The sequence below is a fragment of the Protobothrops mucrosquamatus genome, unplaced genomic scaffold (assembly GCF_001527695.2).
Source record: "Protobothrops mucrosquamatus isolate PMUCROS unplaced genomic scaffold, P.Mucros_1.0 scaffold231, whole genome shotgun sequence".
Taxonomy (NCBI): domain Eukaryota; kingdom Metazoa; phylum Chordata; class Lepidosauria; order Squamata; family Viperidae; genus Protobothrops; species Protobothrops mucrosquamatus.
In genome coordinates this window covers 890,424-914,663 of record NW_015386582.1, presented here as the reverse complement: position 1 = coordinate 914,663, position 24,240 = coordinate 890,424, and the positions used below count along the sequence as shown (strand labels likewise).

The following is a 24,240-nucleotide window of genomic DNA, read 5'->3' as shown; positions in this document are numbered from 1 at the left end:
AGTCCAATCTACCAAAAGCAGCACTGTGGGAGGCTGAACAGGAATGCAGATCAAAATATGCAAGAAATTATAAGAAAACACCTAGACGAGTTCAAATCGTCAGGACCATATGGTTTACATCCCAGGATTCTGAAGAAGCTGGAAGATGTGATCCTGGAACCACAGAGCAAACTTTTTCACAGTTCCTGGAGCACAGAGGAACTACTCAGAGAACTGGAAAAAGAGCTGATGTGGTTCCAATCTTCAAAAAAGGGGGGAAAAGTAGATCCAGGAAAGTACAATCAGCTTGACATCAATACCTGGGAAAATCCTGGAAAAGATAATCAAGCAGCAGATTTGTGAGCATCTAGAATTGAATAAAGCCATTACCAGAAGCCAGCATAGGTTTATTCAAAACAAATCATGCCAGACAAACTTATTGTCTTCTTTGATAAAGTCACTAAATTAGTGGATAAGGGAAATGCTGTAGATATAGCATACTTAGACCTCAGTAAAGCATTTCACACAGTAGACCACAATCTACTTCTTGGTAGGATAGAACAAGGTGGGATAGACAGTACTACCATCAGATGAACTCACAGTTGGCTGATCAACTGCCCTCAGCATGTAGTCTTCAATGCAACTACATCTACATGGAGGAAAGCATGCTGTGTGGTACCTCAAGGATCTGTTTGGTTTTAGTGCTCTTCGACATCATAAATGATCTGAATGAGGGTATAGAGGGAGAGCTCATCAAATTTGCAGATGATACCAAGCTGGGATGAATTGCTAATACTTTGGAAGATAGCAATTGTCAGAAAGATCTTGACAGACTGGAACATTGGGCCTTATCCAACAAGATGCAGTTCAGTGGTGAGAAAAGGTTCTGCATTTAAGCAGGAAATATCAAATGCACAAGTATAGAATAGACAATACCTGGCTATTCTATATCAGTAACTGTGAGAAGGATTTAGGTGTCCTAGTGGATCAGTACTTAAGTATGTGCCAGCAGTGTGCTGTAGCTGCCAAAAACGCCAATGCAGTTCTAGGCTGCATCAACAGAGGGATAGCATCAAGATCAGGAGAAGTGAAAGTACTGCTTGATATGTACTAGTGAGGCCACACTTGGAATACTCCGCCCAGTTCTGGTCATCGTGATACAACAACGATGTTGAGACCCTAGAAAGAGTGCAGACAAGAGCAACTAAGATGAGAAGGGGTCTAGAGGATACATCATATGAGAAACTATTAAGGGAACTGTTAAGGGTATGTCTAGTTTAACCAAGAGAAGAACTAGAGGTGACATGATAGCTGTCTTCTAGTACATGAGGGGCTGTCACAGAGAGGTGGAGGTCAACCTAGTCTCCAAAGTTCCAGAGGATAGCCCAAAAAGCAGTGGGTGGAAGCTCGCTAAAAAGAGATCCAACATGCAACTAAAGAGAAACTTCCCGACAGTGAGAACAATTAGCTAGTTAAACAGCTTGCTTCCCAGAGTTGTGTGTACACCATCACTGGAGGTTTTCAAGAAAGGATTGGACAACCATTTGTATGGCATGATATAAGGTCTCCTGCCGTGGGCAGAGGTTTGGAGTAGAAGACCTCCAAGAGTCCTTCCAGTCCTATGATTCTATGATTCTAAGTGTCACTAATACATGGAACTGTCAAGCTAAGATTCATTTCTTTCAGAAAGTGTCACAACTGGCATAGTACCTTCAGCTCATACAAATTATCCCCAGGCGTAGAAGACACCTTAAGTTCCCCACTTAGCTAGAGTTCCCAAAGTGCTCATTTCGACCTGTTTGGAAAAGCAGCCTCATCTAACACTAAATATAATTGTCAGCTAGCTACTTTACATCCCCAGTAACCTCTAATCTTGCCTTGTCCAGATTAGGTTTCATCTTCTGAACTCTCACCCAGACATCTGTTCAAGCAGTCTAGTGTTTCTCTACAGGAAAATAATTAGTGAATCTTATAAGCCTCAGCTCAAATACTGAATGACTCCTTGGTGGACTCATCTGTGAACAGTTGACTTCCACCCCTCCTCTTCAGGTCTGCAGTAATACAAATAAGCAAGCTCTTTTAGAATTTGACAGGAGATAACCCCTTCCTGTTCTCTGACTTAGCATTCACCAGAAGCTCCAAAGACTGTAGGCAAGTACCCAGAATTACTGAGGCTGGGAGACAAACCAGAAGGGAAAGCATTATTTAGTTAGATTTTTCACTGTCATAGCATCCTCAGAAAGTAAGATCACATTTTCTCACCTATAAAACTTGTAATGCTCAAAAATGGATTTTCTGGATGAACCTAGATTTTCTGGACAGTGAACTGGCAGAAGTCAATATTAAATCCTGTTACGTCAGGCCCTAACTCACTAGATAAAGCTTTATCATGTCAAATGATTCTACCAGTTCTTAACTTCCTAGCCGCTTCGTTCTAAGAAGCACTAGAAAGATAAATAATTCCCAACGACTAGCAATGCTAATTGTGGCTGATAGGCACTGGAGACCATCAGCTGGAGACTCAAGGCTTCTCAGGCTAAAGCATCTTGAGGTGCTTCTGTGTGCATGGATTGTTCTGATCAGCTCACTACCTCTCCTTATGCTGCTGTAGGGCTTGCATAAGGCATCACAGTACAAGTCAAACTAGCAGTTGTTCTAAAAACGTTGCCTCAAGTTGCAGACAGGCCAGCTTCCCATGATGGAAATTTCCCCCCTCCCATTACTCAAGGGCCAGCTTCCCATTGGTGGGAATTCCCACTGCTCCTCAAGGTTCTCTTCTCCTTGTAGCCACAGTACTTTATTTCCTACATCCATTTTTCCTGGCTGCTCTGGCAGCTGCAGAGCAGCCTCTTGGGGTTTTTTTCCCTTCACCATGAAAAGCAGCAAGAATATTTTCAAAGCAGCACAAGACCGTTAGGGAGAACATGAGATTTGAAGCCAATGCCCATGTGAATACTTTTTTAAGGGAAGGAGATTGCACAAACTTGCTGAGCTTATTTTAGGCATGAATTCTATTTCACTGAGAAATGTTTCCTCGCCTTTATTCCATAATGTCCTTTTTTGCTGGCTGGGGAATTCTAAGAGTTGAAGTCCACACATTTTAAATCAAGGTTGAGAAACATTGCACTAAGTGTCTGCAATTAAGTGATCCATCAAAATTTGTAGTTCTGCTTTGAATCCCTCAAATTTCTCAACTAAATTCTTCTCTCTCAGAGCCAGCTCAGGAACACATCCAGTCACAGACTGGTCAAAGAATATAAGTCCAGTTGTATGTTTTATTTATTTTCATCTTCCTATTATTTACAACATAAATATTTTGAGTGCTTCAGAATCGAGCCTTTCTTCAGCGAGAACTAATGACATACACGGCCTCAGCTGAGTGTTGAATGTCAAAGATTTAATGCTTTCTTTCATTTCATCTTGGAATTTGGCTCAACTTTTTCGATAAATCAAGCTTAACATTGATCTCAGTCACCACCATATCAAGGCTTTCCCTGCTGTTGCCATTTATTTTTTAGAAGGCTTAACAGCTGCAAAATATATAAATAATGGTGACAAAGTACAAAGTGAATGCATCTCTGATGAAAGCAGTAAAACTTTTAAAAAAGGAGGATGCTTAAGTATTTTGCACAGGGAACTGCTGATAGATTAATATACAATTTCATTAGAATCTCACTATATATTACCTAAAAACCCACAATAAAATATTAAAGAAAATTATTGTCCAATTCCTATGTTTTCTCCCTTACTTTTATAAAATGAAAGGATTCAGACAATTTTCTAAATGCATCTCTTGTTTGTGGCATGCTTGCTCTGGGCAGGAATACTTGTATATATTCTGTAGTATTATGCAACATATAATAAGGTCACCAAAATGGTCCCATCAGGATTAATGCGGTATGTAGAGAGTAAGGAATATGATTTTGACAAAGATAAGCAAGCTCTGTTATCAAAGCAGTAGTGAAACCTTAAGTCCATAACAACAACAAAAATATTTGGAAGTGGCTGAAGCAGACACTTCACTAATTCACAGGAGTACAATAGTGGGGAGGAGGTACAGCACAACGAGACTTGTAAGATTCTGTAATTATAGCCAATCTCAAGAAAAGTAGTTTTATCTCTCCTGTCCTGGTCTACATGGTGGGGCTAACAGGATACTTCCACCTAGTCTTAATTACAACAAATATATGGAAGTTGGCCTGCTGTAAGTCAATGAGCTATAATAGGGGCGTCAAACTCACCGCGTCACGTGATATGTCACGACATATCGGGACTTTTTTCCCCTTGCCGGAGCTGGGGTGGCTGCGGCTTCTGCGTGACGCATCCGGCCCGCAGGCTGGCAGTTTGACACCCCTGGTCTATAACATCTTTATTTCCAAGAAGGCCACTGGATCCCACACAACTTCATAAGAGTATTTCATAAATAGTAATGATAGATTACAGATTTTCTGAAAATGTTCTCCTTGAACCAGGAAATAAGTCTAGAGCAGGGGTGTCAAACTCGCTGCATCATGTGATGTGTCGCGACGTATCGCGACTTTTTCCCCTTGCCAGAGCTGGGGTGGGTGCGGCTTCCACGTGACGCATCTGGCCCGCAGGCCGGCAGTTTGACACCCCTGGTCTAGAGTAAAATAGAATATGAAACGATCTGTGTGGGCTAGAGGAAATGACAGGAAATATTATCTAGTAAATAGGCATTTTATGCCTGGCCATATCCATATTGTAGCCATGTTATGAATATCTATATCCTACAATAGTAATCATTCTATGAAATCACACATGACATGATCTCAAAATTTTATATGTACCCAATAGAACAGTGTGGGAATATTTCATGTGTGCTTCCTTGTCACTGCCTCTAAATTATCTAATGTAGTGTATAGATCTCCTCCCTGTTTTTGAGCCCATATCATCCCCTTTTCCCCCTTCTCAGTATATATAAAATGCAATACTATTCACGAGAAATGCTCTCTGTTTTTATACGTAGAGACATGCAAGGCACATCATAATCTTAATTGTTTAATTCATAGCAGATCTATTCTGCTACAAAAACATTATGTTTTTAAAAACCCTGAAGGATAATATATGTGACAAAGATGGTAGGGAACAATAATAATAAAATCTATTTTTCTTGCAATTATAGGAAAGCTACATCCTAAACTGGAGAACAGAGTAGGTCAAGTGTTTTAAGGTCTCTCTGGATTTCTCTCCTTACATTGTACATCATCACTTCTTTCAGTGGTTTGCATGTATTAACTGTTTAGTATATAAGATGCTTGGGTAATAAAACTATGGTTAAGTGAAGACTTAGCATCAGATTCCTTAGAGGTTTCTCAAATTACTGTCATCTAAGAGGCCTATCACATCCCTTTTCATGTAACTTAATAAATACTAAATGTCCAGTTTTTTCTGCTTTCTGGGTGTCCACATATCTTTTTAACAATGGCCACTAGAGAGTTTTCTATTCAGGCCTCTAAAGTCTACCAACCTTTCTGCAGTTTGCTAGTTCAATGTCAAAGAGATATGGACTGAACTGCGGAGGAGGTTCATAATTAAGTTTGGCTTCTGCCAATATTAGTAACCATATTTACTTATTAAAACATCCAAGAGAAAAGGATGCACCACTAAAGTAATGCAAATTTACCCTAAAAATATAGCATTAAGAAAAAGCAATAAAATACTGGTTCCACAGATAAACTCTGTGTTTCTACCTACTTTGCACAAGTCGAGAAGGGAGGAGAAAGATCAGAAAAGAGAATACAGAAAAAGACATATCCCAGGATCTGATCCCTGTGTTAATATCTAAATACATTGCTACTACTTGACACGTTCTAGGAACCCTCAGTATACAATTTCATACAGCAGGAATGAATTCACATCTTGTCAGGGAGAAAGAGCAAGGGTCATGTTACTATAAATAAGTAAGACACTCTTTTCCAAGAAACCAGAGATATGCTTACCCAGCAGCCTTCTCTCAACAAAATACCCTCCAGATGGTGAGACTGCAATTCCACACACATATGGAGAGCATCAGGTTGGGACTGTTCTGCTGCCACCTGAAAGCTTCTATTACTCGAACAACAGTCAAATCTAGAGTAGCACCACAAAGTGAGGAAAGTGGAAACCTGGTCTCCAATTAATCTCTAGAATGCATCACAATCAGGTACCGCCATGACAAGCCAATTAAGCTATTGCATTCATCTGATGTCCATGCCCCCAAACACAGGCAATTCCTAAACTATCTTTTATTTACAAAACGTGTATCTTGAGGATCCAATTAGCCAGTTTGCAGTGGGAGTTGCATGATGTGTATTTTCATCCTAGGCAATTCATTATTTGAAACAAAAACGCTAGGATCACGCTGATGATTTTAGAGCATATGCAACCATACGGTAAGTTTTCCCCACTCCCCAAGTTATTAAAAATATTAAAATTCTCAGAAAGTACAAATTAAAAACGTCTTCCATAGGAGTCAGTATTTTTTTTTTTTTTTGCTTCTAGCCCCTGTCCATCTCCTAGATCTCCTGCTAACTCGGTTCCTTCAAAAACAGATAGACATACAGCCTACTATGGGGCTTTTTTAAGTCAAAAGCATTCTACTTCTGTGTGGGCTGAAAAACAGCACAGAAAGGGCTTTTACTCTTACTTTGCAAAATGTATCTTCCCTTGCCACTAAGTAGAACAATGAATAACTGGTGGAAGATCTATTTAATTTTTTTTTGTTTAGTTAGTGTATTTAGTTCCTGATATAATTCAAAGAAATGGCTATCCTCTAATCCACAGGATGCCACCCCAAGTAAATAAATACCTTGGAAAATTTGCACTTTGTACCCTCTGCATTCCCTCCCACACTGCACATCTTATAGGTAGTGTTGGTTCAAATGCTCTCCACCAAATGGTCCACAAATGAGAAGATCTTTATACTCTGATTTGGTAACCGTTAAGATCGGGCATGGCTTTGGGTTCTGTAGGTTTCTTGTCTCCAGATGGTCTGCACAATGAAAAGAAGAAGAAGAAAAAAAAAGGAAATGAGCAAATGAAAAGAGGTTGCACAGTCTAACAAAAAAAAAGTCTTAACTATTTTAGTATTTAAATTGTTACAGTTATCTGTAGTGCTTAGCTAGGTAATCAACCCACATATTCTTCAAGGAACATTCTGGACATAATTAAAGCAGAGTTCTTAAAGCTCTGACATGGCAAAAGCACCTTTCCTTCTATGAGTCATACAATAGGTCAGGAAGAGGTTTGTCATCCTTTTCTTGCTTGAATGGGGGGGGGCATGAGAGAGAGGCTGGAAGCAGTGCCTGTTTCCTTCTATTAATGAGCTTTCATTATGACAATGAGCTCACAATACAAGAATGCAATGGGTGAAGGCCATTTCTTGCAGATGGCCTCTGCTATTTTTCTGTGATGAGTATTCACTGAAGGGAGGAGTTTGTGCAATGCTTTCCAAGGATATCCATATCTATTCTAACTCAGATTTCTAACAAACACCCTTGTTGGGAATAGCACCACTCAGCAAAGAACATAATTGCATGTAAGGTAAAGGTAAAGGTTTACCTGTCCAGTTATTTCCGACTCTAGGGGGTGATGCTCATCTCCGTTTCTTAGCCAAGGAAACCAGTGTTGTGTGACAACATTTTCCATGGTCACGTGGCCAGCATGACTATATGCCGAGGCACATGAAACGCTGCTACCTTCCCACCAAAGTGGTACCTATTAATCTACTTGCATTTGCCTGCTTTCTAACTGCTAGGTGGGCAGGATCTGAGGCAAGTGATGGAAGCTCACCCCATCGTGCAGCACTCAGGTCTCGAACCCAGACAGTCAGCTTTCCAGCTGACAAGCTCAGCATCTTTAACCACTGAGCCATTGTGTCCCCTGGAATTGCATGTAAATATGCAAAATATTGCTCTCTTGGAAAGAGGCTATAATTCAGTTAATGGTCGTTCTCTAAAATCCGTGAGATTGATCATTCAATCAATCATTTAATTTCAAACTGTCACTGGGAGCAATAACCAAACAGGCTGCTTAAAAGTGGAAAGAAAAAGTACGTGCGAAGTGTATATACTGATACAAGAAGAATTATGTAAAATATGTCTCTACACACATAAGACAAAAAGTTATATGCACTTAAATTATAGCAAAAACCAGGAAACCAAAAACTACATAAAGGTAAAACAAAGTATAGCGGGCTTACCGCCTTTCTGTCCGGCTATTGCGGCGATGTGGACTGGATTGGTTACGCTGTGGGGATGGTACATCCTTTTTCCTATCCTTGGTGGGTGATGGTGGCCCAGTTGCTTTGCTGATCTAGTGAAAAAGAAACTCTTGATACAAAACTAGGGAGGAGTTTGCTGTATTTTTAGCACTGTTTAGGTCTTTTGAATATTCAAGCTACTTCACCAAAATTTTGTATATAAAAGCTCATCTAAATATATCTACAGAAAGAGCAAGTTACTGCTAATTATCATACCGATAGGAAGAGAAAATTTGCCAAATGAACACATCCAAAGACTTAGCCTTAAGAAACATATAACAACAATTATTCCATCTTTCCAGTGGTAAAAAAAAATCACATTTTCTATAACAGATTTCATCTTTAAGCATGCAATTAAGAGCAAATCAACTGAGTAATATTTAATTAAGGCAGTGGTGAGCAACCTGAACCACACATGAATCCCCCACCACAATTTTGTAGATCCCAGGGTGCCTTCAACTCTGATTGCCAAAAATGGATGAAACAGCTTATAGGTGGTGTTGGGCCAAACGCCATCCTCTCTATTCTATCCTCTGAAATAGGTCCTCTCTATTTCAAGATGGGAACTAGACAAAAACGACAGCATACAATAAGTCCAAAAACAGGCTTAACTGTTATAAAACAGACTCATGTGTATATGACATTGTCTCACCTGTTCTAAATCATCAACCCAATCAATGTGGTTCCAAAATCATTTAAGTGCAAACCCCAGGCACTCAGTTAAGGCCACTCACCCATACTTTATAGGGGTAGATTAAACAATCAGCTCTTCTTTTTCTCCCTTCCCCTCACCTTTAGCCTCATGTCACGGGAATGTCTCTCAAGCTCCTTGCGGAAGTCCTCACGGCTCAGCTTGTCCACATCCAAGACGGAATGCTTCCATTCAATCTGCTCCACACTGTGTGGATCATGGGACACACACTGGCCAAGCTTCACCTTTTTGAGGGTATGCCAACAGCACCGATATGCCTCTTCATAGTCAAAAATAAGCTCGCTCAGTGTGCGGAAGGTGGGAGCTTTGTACATGAGATCCTCACGTCGACTTATGCCAAGCGCCCCATAGCGGCCCCCAATGTTCACTCCCAGCACAATATGGTGGAAGTAGTTCCCTGAGAAGTAAGTTTTGAAACTGATGGGGAAGCGGTCCAGTGTTGGCATGTTGTTGGTGAGGTAACTATTGATGATGAAATATTCAGGAAATAGGTGGTATAATAAAGAAAAGTAATGAACATCACTATTATTTTTTTTTACATATTTTAGGCTTAATTCTTATCTCTTATCAGGTTAAACTAGCATGATCGTAGATTTGAGGAGGTACATCTAAAACATCTGAAGGATTAGGTTTTTTTCTATATGACAAAATACCAAGCCTATTTTCTCTATCTATAGATAAATCTCAACTGAATGATGTCCAGAACCATCCATGTATTTGGATCTGGCTTTGGTGCATCAGATTTCTTTTATTAGTCTTCAAGTTTATGAGTTTGGGCAGATCTAGCATCATAAGGACAATTCTAAGGTTTATAATACAGGTCCCATAGCACCCCCTAACACTAATTCTAACACTAATTCAAACATACAGTGCAGTGAAAATCCTATTCCAACTGCACTCACAATGTTACAAGAAAAGCAAGGGAAAACCTATAATTAAAAGACATACTGGGACACAAGACACAATTCTCTCAAAACAGGATGCGATTCCTAAATTTTTAGTACAATAAAAAAGGAATCTGCCAGTCAAGTAAAAATATTCCTAATTAGAAAATGAGGGCATCCCTTGTGTTCGCTATTATGCTTCTTGTCTAAAGCAAGAAGAAAATTAAACGGATAGTATGCATATTATGAATCAGAGCATAAGTACAGTAGGATTGATGTGTTATCTCTGGAAACTGTGTACATCCATTTAGTCTTCTAAAATAAAAGGATACATTCCTAGGATCACAGCTTCCAAACACTTGATTGGCAGGGCTTCCTTTGTCATTTCTTTGGCCAGATCCATCAGCCTATGAGACAAGTCAAAGGAACAAGCAATAATAATAATATTTTAAAGGTTTTGTCAGATAATATATAGGTGGAGATCAGCCTGAAGAGAAAGAAAATATAGAATATGGAATATAGAATAACAGAGTTGGAAGAGGTCTTGGAGGTCTTCTAGTCCAATCCCTGCTTAGGCAGGAAACCCTATACCATTTCAGACAAATAGTTGTCCAATCTCATCTTAAAAACGTCCAGTGTTGGAGCATTTACAACTTCTGGAGACAAGTTGTTCCACTGATTAATTGTTCTGTCAGAAAATTTCTTCTTAGTTCTAGGTTGCTTCTCTCCTTGATTAATTTCCTTCCATTGCTGCTCCCAGGTACTTTGGAGAATAGCTTGACTCCCTCTTCTTTGTGGCAGCCCGAGATAGTGGAACACTGCTATCATGTCACCCCTAGTCCATCTCTTCATTACACTAGACATATCCAATTCCAGCAACCAGTCTTTATATGTTTTAGCCTCCATTCCCCTGATCATTTTTGTTGTTTTTCTCTGTACTTTTTCTAGAGTCTCAACATCTTTTTTACATCACGGTGACCAAAACTGGATGCAGTATGTGGCCTGACCAAGGCACTATAAAATGGTATTAACACTTCACATGATCTTGATTCTATCCCTCTGTTAATGCAGCCCAGCACTGTGTTGGCTTTTTTGGGAGCTGCAGCACACTGCTGGCTCATATTTAAATGATTGTCCTCTAGGACTCCAAGATCCCTCTCACAGTTACTGTGTTTCCCCAAAAGTAAGGCCTACCCCGAAAATAAGCCCTAGCTTGATTTTTGGGTGTGGGCCTAATATAAGTCTTACCTCCAAAATAAGCCCTAGTTTGGGGGCGAGGCACACACTTAAAAATCAAGCTAGGGCAGCCAGGCCTCTCCTCGCCGGCCCACTTCTTTTGCAGCATCTTCTGCAGCTTGGCCTGCATTTCTCAGTCACAAGCCTTTCCGGAAGGCCTCTGCAGCCAAGAACCGAGCTATGGATTCAATCCATAGCTTGGGTCTGCAAGACCTCTTGAATCCATAGCTCGGTACTCGGCTGCAGAGGCCTTCTGGAAAGGCCTGACTGCAAAACGCAGACCGGAATGCAGCTGCAGAATGAAGCTGCTCCTTCAGCCCCAGAAGTGGACCTGCTAGACGGGGCTGTCAATGTCGGAGGTGAGTAAGACATCCCGCAAAAATAAGACCTGGTACGTCTTTTGGAGGCAAAAAAAAAATAATTAGATCTGGTCTTATTTTTGGGGAAACACAGTACTACTATTGACTGAGGTACCACCTATACAGTACCTGTGCATTGGCTTTTCTTGCCTTACTTTTTTCACCACTGAATTTCATTTTGTTAGATAGCACCCAATGTTCAAGTCTGTCAAGATCCTTCTGTATCTTAAGCCTGTCTTCTGGAGTGTTGGCTATTCCTGCCAGCTTGGTGTCATCTGCAAAGTTGATGAGTTCCCCATCTCTCCCCTCATCCAAATCATTGATCATTGGTCAGATCATATGATAGGAAATAACTGCTTAGTCATTCAAGAACAGAAAAGAAGTCATGATGGATAGTTCGCCTTCACTTCATATTACCAATACTGAACTCAACATTCAGTAAAAATTTGTCTTCCAAACCAGATTAAAGCTTTGGTATATATTTAGAATAATTTGAGTATAATCATATAGCACTGTATGTTTAATCTCTATCATTAAATGTCTCAGGTTAAGAGGCCCAAGTGTGGCATGCAGTGGAGGTAAACTATATGAATGCCATTGCAATCAGGAATAATAAGCACCTCCACCCAGTGGTGAGATTCAAATAATTTAACAACCGGTTCTCTGTGGGGAGGGGCGACGGGGGGGCACTGCCAGGAGGCAGGTGGGGGAGTGGGGCAGCTGCCCCATGCTCCCTGTTTACCATGCCAAAGGGCCCCGCAGCCATGCCTACCATGCCCCGACACTTGTCACACCTTGCCTGTTCGGTAGTGACTTCTTCCACTTTCTCCTTCTTCCTCCTCCTTTGAACAACCCTTCACTCTCATTGCTGCTTTTGCAGTCCCAGATCTCAGTTTGTCCAGAGCAGTGGTGGGATTCAGCCAGTTCGCACCACTTCGGTAGAACTGGTAGCTAATTTTCTGTTGCCCAGGCCCAGAATGGACTTCCGGAAGTGGCATCCACACAGAGAACTGGTTGTTCACATATTTGAATCCCACCACTGATCCAGAGCCTGTGCAGAGGGCCTTTGGAAACAAAGCTCCACAGCGATTGGTTTGGGTGGGAACATTCCCTTCGCTTTTGGACCAGCTCCGAAATGGGCTGGAAGGAGTGGCCCGAGGACACCAATTTGGCTTTGCAGCAAGCAAGGGGATTGGAGGCGCATGAATGAACGCCAGTCTGGCATCTCAAAACACCGGGTCTTTTTCCCGGTGCCGGATTTTCGCTGCCATACTATTTAAGGGTCAAGGAATGCATGGGCAAGCTACAGGAGACCTCGAGGCTCATCGCACTGGCATTGCCGCTTGCTGCAGGAGGCCGCGAGGCTCGGCGTGCGATCTGCACAATGAGCCTCATGGCCTGCTGCAAGTGATGGAACCGGCGCGATCAGTGCGACGATCCTCGCAGGGTGACAGGTGAGCATGTAGCAGGCGTACACAAAGACTCCGCTGTTTTCGGTGGCACTTCTGTGCCTGGCCGGCCACCTCCGATCAGCTGCAGTGCGCCGTGGACAGCATGGTGGACGCGGGGCAAGCGTGAGGCAGATGTGTACGCGGACTCTGCTTTTTTCAAGTGCCACTTTAACAACCGGTTCGCCGAACTGAAGATACAGTAGGTATCGGTTCTGCTGAAGCCAAACCAGTGCAAACCGGCTGAATCCCACCACTGCCTGCACCCATATTTATCACATCATCTAGACACCAATTATGGCTATGTTGCAAGAGTTTAGAAATACTGAAATGTACTGAAGGACAGAGCAGGTCTGGGAATCAAGCATAAATTGCTTCTTTACCAGATTACATAACATTTTTGCTGTGGCTGTTTCATTGATCTGCAACTAGAAAAAAATTGTGCTCTTGTAATAGGGTTAGGGTAAGAAAAAGAACCATTCTCAAGAAAGATGATACTTACCCAGTCAAAGGCCTGCTTTTCTTGATTTCAAAGAACTGTGTCCCAGTGTGATTGTATCTGGGAATAAGAAGTTAAGGGATGCTGGGTTTGGAAGAGCTGCTGGAGGAGGGGGGGAAAAGAAAGCATAAGCAAATTATTAAAAATATTGATAGATGTGAGTGTGTGTGTGTAGTTTTCAGGGACTACAGTGCACGCAGTAGAAAAGTTTAGCTTTTCTTTCACCAATAATGACCCCCATAAAATACTGCTATCGGTGCCAGTGAGTCTAGTTGCAGCCATGCACACTCAAAGCACTCCCCGTTTTTTCTACAGTCCCAGGATTTCCTCCGTGCATTTGGAAAGGCATCAAGGGAAATGACTTTTGAATGCTGTATTTCTGATGTAGCAAAACAAACGTTGAAAAGTTAACTCTGGCCTGCTTACAACAATGATGACCGAATGCCAAGGGAATAAGCTAAAGGAAATGAATAAGGCAGTAAAGCCACTGGCTCTAACAAACACCAGCCTCCTGAATGAGAGAGAGAGGGGGTGGGGGGGAAGTTCTTTTCCCAGTATAGCTGGAATATTAACGAATTATTTCCTTCTGGGGTTAAATAAGAAAGTTGCTTTGCTTCTCTTTTCATGCCTTGGAGATTCAGATACAGCAGAAAGGATACTGAAGTTCCCTGATATAGCGCTGTATAGTTTCCAGGCGCTCAGGGATGAGAGTGGTTGACTGTAGAGTAGGCACACTTGGTATGGGGATCTAAAGATAAGAAGGGAGAGAGAAAATGAGATTCAAGATCACCAGGTCAAAGATGAAATTCCATTTATATTCTAGTTGAAAGGAAGGAAACCTGTAGCACTCCAGAGGCAAATCAACTGCAACTTCCAGCATCTTTCATCATAATTACACTGTTGGGAGCTGCTGGAAGATGTCATTTATTAATATTAAGATTGCCACAAGACTGCCTGCCTCAGCCTATTATAGGTAGTCCTCCCTTTACCAATTGCCTCGTGCAGCAACTGTCTGAAATTACAATAGTGTAAAAAAAACAAAACTTTGTGACAAATCCACACATTTATGATCATTGCAATGTCCCATGGTCATGGGAACACCATTCCTGTGCTTTACAACTGGCACACATTTATGGCCACTGCAGCATCCCTCAGTCATGTGATCACTACTTGCAAGCTTCACAATCAGCTTGTGACAAGCAGAGTTAATAGAGAATGCAGAAGTAAAACATAAGCTGCGGTCATGTGATATTTTTCACTTAGTGACCACAGCATTTTGCTTAATGACTGAAGGGGAAGCCATTTGCTGCCACAAGGATTACTTGTAGTAGGTTAATGATAATAATCTACTAATAATGTCTAATGATAAGTTAGCAAAGAAAAAACTCTAATGATGATAAAAACTTTTCTTCCATATACTCCTTTCTCTAAGCCAGAACAATGCATTCTAGAAGTGCTATATTACAACTTCATTAATTCTAAGACGCTTTGGAATTGTGGGAGTTGTAGTTAAACTCATCAGGACTAATCAAGCTAAGAATAACTGTGATATTTTAACAATATACAAACAGAAGGGCAAGAATTTGGCATGGTTCATCTTTTTTGACAAACATTTAATGTAACATGTATAGTGTCAGAAAACAAGGTGGAAAGTTTTGAAATATCTGAACATGAGATATGTGTTTATTCTTCAGAACAAAGTACATTAGGCAATTTCTGAGGAATGGGAAAACACTCTTTAGTTCTAATAAGAAATAATGAAGAGTCTTTCCCAGCTGGGCCAGTCCCAGATATTTGATTTCTTAAGTTGTCCTCTTCCAATATCCCATAGCCAAGTTATTTCAGCATTTGAAGCAGAAAACCCCTTAAGCACCTCCATCTTCCAAGCAAGAAAAATGTATGACAGTCAATTGGTGGTAAACTGCTATCTCTTTTATATCATCCCAAACTGGCTGCCACTTAACTCTGCCGAAAGGTACACCTGGCCATAACTCCCAGTTAGCAAAGTTACAATCTTCTTTGCAGAAGGTATTTAGAGAAGCACATCCTGGTTGCCCTTAGATTAACCATTCTTTCTACGGCTCCTTTTTTAAATGGAAGAGAAATTCTCACTGCTTCTCTCCATCTTCTTTAGCATAGGACATATGGAGTTCTACATAATATAATGGAAACCACTTAAAATGTGTAGGTCCTGTGGCTATAACTAGCTTCGCATTTAAGCAACTAAGAATGACGAGGAATTAATTACACTGTATATAGACCACCTGGCCCTTGAACCCAGACTAAGTTAAGATTTCCATCGTATCAAGGATTCCAGTTCTGTCCCTTAAGAGACGGAGAGGGCAGAGTGAAAGACAATAACTTCTTCCTCTTAACTCCAAGCTAATTGAGATGCTACAATAACACTTTCTTGTGAGATTTCCCTGCTATTATTTATTCTATCAAAATGTTATTAGCATGCAAACAGTAATTTGTAAAATGGAAGCTTTTTGGAGGGGGGAACTATTATTTTCTTTTAAAAAGAGTGTGAACTTCTAGAATATATTGCTAAACAGAAATTGTTAAACAGAAATGTTAAAGATGTTTTGCATTCCACCAACTGCTGAACTCCAACTGCCCTTTCCACAATGTCTTGAAAGGAACTTTCAAAATTATGAGATGCTACCGACAGATTGCCTTACCATATCTTAGTCTATATATTTGTAGATTCCAAGCCTAACCAGTTGATATTTAAAGAAAGAAATGCAAACTTGCACAAGATAGAGGAATTACACTAATCTTTTCAGGTATTATACTTGAATGACATTAAGTCTACATAAAGCCCATTTAGGAAGATGTAATTCTATTGTATTAGTCTTCCTCACAAGGCAAGGTGTGTGTGTGTGTGTGTGTTCTGCTTATGCTTAAACATGTAAAGATGTTCTTGAAAAAAGCCTAACTCCTAGGGATTGCATCCATGCGATTCTCTTGGTGACATTAGAGAAAACATTTACAGATAGTCCTCAACTTACAACAGTTCAAAGTCACGACTTATGACCATTGCAGCATCCCCATGGTCATGGGATCAAATTCAGACGCTTGGCAACTGAGTCATATTTATGACAGTTGCAGTGTTCTGGGGTCATGTGATCCCTTTTTGCGACCTTCTGACAAGCAAAGTCAATGGGGAAACCAGTTTCACTTAACAATTGTGTTACTAACTTCACAACTGTAGCGATCTTGGCATACAATCTGGAAAGTGTGGGAGCAAGGAATGTGTGACTGGGATAATAGGGCAGAACCAGCATATTTGGAAAGCTGAGATCATGTAATGAATAGAAATGTGACCAAAATTATTAAACTGTTTTTCATAAGAAGCCAAGCTGATGATGTTGCTTTCTGCCACCTGTTGCAGTTCTCCCGAAATGATTTCGATTGTTCCACTATTGTTTTTCTTTTTTGATGGGGGGATCAGAAAGGCATATTTTCAGACAAAATACCAGTCACCATTTTTAAAATAATGCCTGTTCTTAGCTATGTGACACTTGGAAGCATAGTTATAAAGCAAATGCTATTTCCATTTTCTGCATGGGCATATCAGAAAGCAACTATCATAGACAACATCAAGATTTACAACATTTAATGTTGGTAAATACCCAATGAAAAGACAAAGCTTCACTGGGAATAATTACAATTTAGAATATCTTTGCAGCAAAGATGGAAGAAGTAAACTAAAATTCTGTACAGTATCCAAGATACCTCAGAAGATATTCTCTATTTATAAGAACTTTTAATTCCAGAGAATGAAGTTAGATCAGTGCTCTAATCATTACCAAGTGGAAAGCTACTGGAATATGCTTAATTTCAAATGCTAGAAAAATAATGCTGAGGATCATCCGAAACAGATTAGAGACTTATGTGGAAAAGGAGATGGCAGATATTAAAGCTGGCTTTAGAAAAGGAACACAAATCGTTACTGATACACATTGGATAATTGAGAAAGCCCCAAAATAACAAAATAAGCCAGTATATGCTTCACTGATTATAAAAAGATCTTTGATGTATGTCAACCATATCATCCTCTGGAATCTCTTTAGGAAAATGGGAATGCCTGGACAGCTCATTGTCCTCATGCAAAACCTATACAGGTAATCCTCGACTTACAACAGTTCATTTAGTGACCGTTCGAAGTTACAACGTCATTGAAAAAAGTGACCTATGACAGTTTTTCACACTTACAACAGTTGCAGCATCCCCTTGATCACGTGATCAAAATTCAGACGCTTGGCAACTGATTCATATTTATGATGATTGCAATGTCATGGGGTCATTTTGCAACCCTTCTGACAAGCAAAGTCAACGGCAAAGCCAGTTTCACTTAACAACTGTGTTACTAACTTCACAACTGCAGTAATTCATTTAACAATCGTGGCAAGAAAGGTCGCAAAATGGGGCAAAATTCAGTTAAAACTGTCTCACTTAGCAACAGAAATTTGGGGCTCAATTGTGGTCGTACGTCAAGGACTCTCTGTACACAACTTAGGAAGTCATAGTCTGGACCAAGGGTCTGGACAGAACATAATGAAAAAGACTGGCTCTAGGTCAGCAAAAGAGTGAGATAAGGCTGTATACCCTCCCATTATTTATTTATTTATCCTATGTGCAAAACATATATTGAGAGACGCTGAATTGGAAGATGAAAGTGGTTTTTAAATCAGCTGAAGAAATGTCAATAACTAACACTATACCTACGTCAATACTCTTGACGGCTAAAGATGCAAATAACTTGTGAGTTCTAGTCATGAAGGTCAAAGATGGATGGATTCAGTGACAGCAATTATAGAGATACTATTGAGACATCTAAAGAAACAGATTGGGGCAGATTATTCGGTGAAGATCTGTCCATGCAGTTGGTCACAGATGACACCAACCTGATGTCACATAATTAATCAAGCTGCAAGCACTGCTGTAGTGCAAAGAGTTCCCTAAAGGCAGCATAGTGAGTATGCTGTGAATATTCAAACTCTCCCATTTATCTCTTGTAGTGCTGACACAACCAGTTAGAAATCTATATGTGATTTCCTGTCATTGAGTCACTAGGCCTGCCAGACACCCATATCTGACTCAGAATTTCGGGCTGGAATTTATCCAGATGCAAATGTCTGCAGAACAAAGCCTCCTTCCTAGGCTTTGGAAATGTGAAGATCTCGTGTTCTAAGCATCCAGACAGCACAGATAGTATTACATTTCAAGACATCAAGGAAAGACAAAGCTTGGCAATAAATGCACAGGAATAAAATAAGCCAAATTCAGGAGCTGCAACATGGTCTTAAGCAGCAGAAGATACAGAATGTATTTCAGTACTGCAATGACTCTGAAATGCAGCCCTGTTCATTCCACCACACTCGCCTGTTAGTACAAATGACTCTTTTTGTATTCACTGCAACCTTCGGAAGACTTCCCCATATCTCCAAGATGAACAAGTGATAACACAGGACAGTACTGGGGGGGGGGGAGCCTTGTGGAGCAGGTTCACTCTTTCCACAGCAAGCAGCTCATTTGGGCACTGCTGCACGACAGGAAAATTGCTACCAAGTCAATTCCTATAGGCAGAAACAGGATCTGGCTCATGATACTCTAGAACAGCGGTTCTCAACATATGGGTCGCGACCCCATTTGGGGTCGATCGACCATTTCACGGGGGTCGCCAAGCAAGGCTGTCCGCCATTTTTTTCCCTTTTCCGGCGGGTGCCTTACCTCCCTTGAGCTGGGCCAGCTGGTGGTCGGCCTGCTCCGTCTCTGCCGCTTGCCAGCTACGCCTCGGCCGGCGCAGGGGGGGGAACCACGCATGCGCGGTGCTCCCGGCCAGGGAAAATCCTCGACTTACGACCGGTTGGGTAATCCTCGACTTACGACTGATTTAGTCCTCGGCTTACGACCGGTTGGGGGTCGCGGCATTAAAAAGGTTGAGAACCACTGCTCTAGAAACCATGACTTCAGTGGATACGGGGAAACCTGCTAAAGTTAATTACACAAGTTTGCCACAAGTCTTTTGCATTTGCCCAATGGTAATTCACCTCATGGAGCCAAATAATGATGATAACAACAATGTAAAATTTATATGTTGTCCCAACAACTTAGTGAAGTTTGTTGAGCTGGCCAACTTAGCAATGGCACCACAATCCCCATGTTCAGTCTTTTGAGGACATAGAGTGCTGAGCCAGTTGAGTGGCCCCTGGGCTAAGCACATATTTAAAAACAGTTATTTGAATGAATATATAACTTGTAGGGCTGCACAATTATTTGGATTCAAAAGGGAATAGGTGGTCTGGTGCGCACATGGGCAAGAGTCCCATGTGTGCTTGCACACACTCTGAACCATCACCTTTTCCTCTTCAAATCCAAAGTAATTCATAGTCCAATGTCTTGTAAGTGAAGTCTCTAATAGCTGAACAGATTTCTTCCATTCTGTTTAAAAAAGCATAACAAAAATGTAGTTGCACGAAGAAAAACCAAAAGGCAGATAGATTTATTTTGATTATTTGAACAGCCTGTTCTCAGTTTCTGCTATCATTGTCAAGACTAAGCAGGTTATCACATCAATGCATTTTCAAAAACGTTCTTTGCTAAAAGTCCCAAAAGTGCTTTTTCCTTGCTGAAAGCCACCAACATCAACAGGTCTTTGCTATACCGCTCTTTGCAGGAAAAGACTACATTTTGTCCAGTGTAAGCCAATTATTAAGAGCTGACACAGTCTATATAGCAGGGGTCTTCCAACTTGGCCCTTTTATGACTTGTGGACTTCAACTCCCAGAATTCCTCAGCCAGCGTGCCTGGCTGAGGAATTCTGGGAGTTGAAGTCCACAAGTCATAAAAGGGCCAAGTTTGAAGACCCCTGGTCTATATCAAGTGAATTGCATTCTATTTCCAGTTTTAGCAATACCTCTTTTCATTTGCCTTTTCTAAGATACTACTTGCCTTTACCCATTTAACCTAGTCATTTGGCATTATTGCTCATCATGTACTTTCATGAAAATAAAGTTTGAATCACATACTATAACAGTCTTCTGCTGATAAACTGATCTTAACATAGATAAGTAGAGTCTGGGACTCCCAGAACTGTCAAGAAGCATAGTCAAAAGGCAAAGCTGAAAAGGTTACACTATATTTGATGGAAATAACCCAAATGTTCTTAACCTTTCCTTGTTCCTCTTAACTTGTTCCTCTTAACTTTGGCAGTTGGTACAAGCCCCATAACACAGTTACACAACTTTTTATTTACATGAGCTAAATAAGAAACTAATTCTTATTTAGAATTCAGATAAAGTCAATCAGTTCAAATTATACAGTCAACGTCCAGAAATAAAGTCCTCCCTTTTGTGCGCTCTGTATAGCAAATGTGGCTCTGAATAGCAAATTTAGATCATGTTTTCCAGGATGGAAAGACAAAAGTAACACTTTCCAAAATAGGAAACTGTCTAAAGAATTGCAATATCCACATATTATTGACTCAAAACATAACTGGCATGACCTCATAACATGTAAGTATCTCCCAAACACTGTAGGTTTAATGTGACAAAGAATAACATTAATATACCATACAACATAGACCTATAGTCAAAAATATCACTTCAATCCAATGTTAAAAGTACTTTTTTTCTAAGCTGCTTTCCTCAAAGCTGTTTCTTTCTTAGCCTCAGATTCTTAAAGCTAGTTATACTATTTCATAGAACTCTTATAGACATAAATCATAATACAGTAGCCATTTAGATAGAAAACCAGTAGCAAATCACATGGCAATAGGCTACTCAAAATCATCATGGAAAAAGGTTATGATAAACACTTTCATATTTATGCAAATAAATCTACTTAGATATGTACAGTTAGCAAAAACTAAGCTTAACTTAGTGGCACGTTTATGAGTTAAACAGATAAATTAGATTATGTTTATGTGGAGATATAGATGGATCCCTCCCACTTGCAACCTTAATCGGTGATTCACATCCATTTATTGTCAGACTCAAATTAGAAAAGCCCTGGCATTGATTTCCAGTTATTTTTTTTTTTCCTATTTCCCTTTTTGTTGACTGATGTCAAGGAAGCAGTTTCCTCCAACATTCTTTTTCTGAGTCCTCTCACCTTGGGTAGATCAGTGGCTCCCCGGATCCTCAGAGCTACTAAATCTCCCTCAGGATGGATCTTGGCCACATGTTTCCACATTCTTTCCCAGGTGGCCTCATTGATGGGAAGCCCTCCACGGTTCACAAAGAAAGGGACTCCTCCATCTCGGAGATCTTCATCTCCATCTTCTTCTTGCTCTTCTTCTCGCTGGGCCACCCCTTCCCTGGCCTGGGACCTCCGCAGAACAGCAACACCACCGCCGCCGCCACCACCGCCATCCACTTTGCAACCTGACATCCCAGCATCCATCAAGCTGTTCTTCAGACCACAAAACCTTTGGGCCCCTTCAGATCGCTTGAGACCGAAGAGCTGCTGCTGAAGACATCGTGGTTAGACAGTGGAGGCCCTTTAAGACAAGACAGACAAAAGGGTGGGGCTCATTCATAGAAGAAAAAGAGAGAGAGAAAAAAAGCGCAACAGCAACAATGAGGTTTTGAAACTCTCCAGCAGGGAAGGAATGAGGCTATTTGCTTTTGGGAACTTCAGAATTTCTGCTCAGAAAGAGACCACCTTGCTCTCTCTCTCAGGGCCGCAGAGATAAAAAAAAAAATAACACCAGGTTCCATCATCCCGGAGAAAGGAAAAAGAGGGATTATGAGGATCTGGGAACACAAAGCTCACTCACCTAGCTGGACATCGTCGGCTGGTGGCCACCAGATCCGGGAAAGCATCCCAAGAGCAAGAGGGGAGATGCTGGAAGAGCCGGAGAAAGGCGACCTCCCACCCAGCCACCCACCCCACGCAGCGGAGAGAAGAGAGGCAGACAAAAGATGAAGCAGCCGGCTACAAGCAGGCGGGCGGGGAGGGGGGCGCGGGCGTGAAGGAGGCGGCTTTCCTCGCGTTTCTGGGCGGGGAGGGGGGGAGTCTTTTCATGCAGCCACAGCCCGCCCGTTGCAAGGCAGGTGAACTCAGCACGGGTCACAATGCGCTGTCGCCGGGCAAGGGAGGGCGACGGAAGCCAGGGCTGCCGCCGCCGTCGCTCTAGAAACACGGGGGAACCCCGCGGGGCTCCCTTTTCCCAGGCAGCCGCGCGGGCCAGCCGGAGGGACAAAGGTCGGCTTGGCCCGAGGAGGGGGGGGGGGGGGGAGAAGCTGCCGCTCCCTTTGCCGCTTCTGCGAAGGGAAGGGGCTGCCGGGCGGCGGCGGATGCCAGCGACCGGTCAAGCTGCTGCAGCTGCGCCAGGCTCGCTGCCTTGAAATCCTCCAGGCGGCGCCTCAAGGCCTGAGCGCAAGAGAGCGAGCTTGGCGTTGCGGGAGCTTAAGCGCGCAGGGTAGCCTCGCTGGGTCTCTCCCCTGCGCTCCCCCCCCCGCCGCCCCCCCGCGCCGCCGCCAGCGACAGGAATCGAACAGTCCCTGCGCATGCGTGTCATCCTATCAGCAGGGGATAGTTAAAGGGACAGAGGCAGACGGAGCGGGCTGCCGGGCTGGTGGTTTGATAGGGACCAGGGACAACCTGGATCAGGGGTAGGCAACCTTGGCTCTTTTATGACTCGTGGACTTCAACTCCCAGAATTCCTGAGCCAGCCATGCTGGCTCAGGAATTCTGGGAGTTGAAGTCCACGAGTCATAAAAGAGCCAAGGTTGCCTACCCCTGACCTGGATGGTTGGGAAGAAGAGGCTGAGCGGCGCTTGTTTCCATAGCCTCCTTGGCAGGTCACCTGTCTTCCCCCGCGACCTTCAACCTACTAAAAAAAACACTATATAAAAGATACATATGGGGGGAAAACGAAGAATGAAGAATAAAATTCAAACGTGCACATTGAAATAAATCTATATAAAACAAAAACTTGGGTCTTACAGAACAAATGATAATTTGACTGCATCATGGAACAATATTAGATTACCCACTGTCAAAGGTCTAATTTTTTTGTAGAAAATCAACTCATGTTTTCCAGCCTAGTTCTTCAATTAAGTGTACTAGTGTCATTTTGATGGAATAAACAACTATATGTAGCCCATATATTCATTTTTCTTTGATCCCAAATTATTGGAATATAATATAACACCACATTTATATCCTATTTTAACCACAACATATCAAAGGCTTTCTCCATATCTAACAAAACAGCCATTTCCAAATGCAATTAATCTGATGTTATCCTAAATATATCAACTATAAGAGAATTGGGAAGGACCTTGGGGCCAATTCTGCATAGTTTATTGGATTTGGTCAGTCTTATTAGGAAAGACTCATTGAAAACAAAGCAGTTATCTTGCACTGTTCTAGGTGCACACATAACTGCCTGTCCTGCCACATTCTGTACCATCAGCATCAACAATATTATTAATAACAAGGCAGTTGAGAAAATTAATGGTGAGATGTTCCAAGAAAGCTGAGTGATGATCATAACAAAATAACTTTCCGGGCCTTTCTTTTTCCATTCGGCAGAAGAATGAGACAAGTTTTCTTTGTAAAGAGTTTTTGTGGAAATGTTCTGTAACTTTTCAGTGTTACATTTTATTCTTGTTATTGTAGTTTTAAGAACAAACTTCTCAGTTTCTCTTGCTCCATATATGGTCATCTTGGGTTTTAGAAAAGGACCTTACTACCTGCATATTTTATTCTTTCTTGTTCTTCTACACTTGAATTTCCCTCCTTGCTTTTCTACTATTATTTTAAAGCAACCCCAACTTTACTGGATCTTTTCCACTACTGAAGAATTGCAATCTCCCAGATGGAGCTCAACCAAGATTGGGCCTTTAC

General features: G+C 41.5%; 1 protein-coding gene across 1 annotated transcript; it reads right to left on the bottom strand.

Annotated features, from left to right (window-relative positions):
- Window positions 1-6,533: 6,533 nt before the first annotated feature.
- VASH1 (vasohibin 1) lies at window positions 6,534-21,786 on the bottom strand. Its single transcript, XM_015814248.2, has 7 exons — window positions 21,496-21,786; window positions 14,037-14,125; window positions 13,381-13,437; window positions 10,168-10,242; window positions 9,032-9,413; window positions 8,180-8,292; window positions 6,534-6,970 (listed from the first exon to the last, which is right to left on the bottom strand). Exons 1-7 carry the CDS (start codon window positions 21,784-21,786, stop codon window positions 6,898-6,900), a joined length of 1,080 nt encoding a protein of 359 aa, XP_015669734.2. The 3' UTR covers window positions 6,534-6,897.
- Between the last annotated feature and the right edge of the window lie 2,454 nt (window positions 21,787-24,240).

What these genes read in the sequence shown, in the direction of transcription:
- VASH1 (XM_015814248.2), bottom strand. Translation starts at nt 21,786, where the DNA reads ATGGATGCTGGGATGTCAGGTTGCAAAGTGGATGGCGGTGGTGGCGGC. An exon ending in CGCTATATCAGGGAACTTCA is followed by an intron (nt 13,438 to 14,036) that starts GTATCCTTTCTG and finishes TCTTATTCCCAG; the next exon opens with ATACAATCACACTGGGACAC. An exon ending in GAAGCTGTGATCCTAGGAAT is followed by an intron (nt 9,414 to 10,167) that starts GTATCCTTTTAT and finishes CATCATCAATAG; the next exon opens with TTACCTCACCAACAACATGC.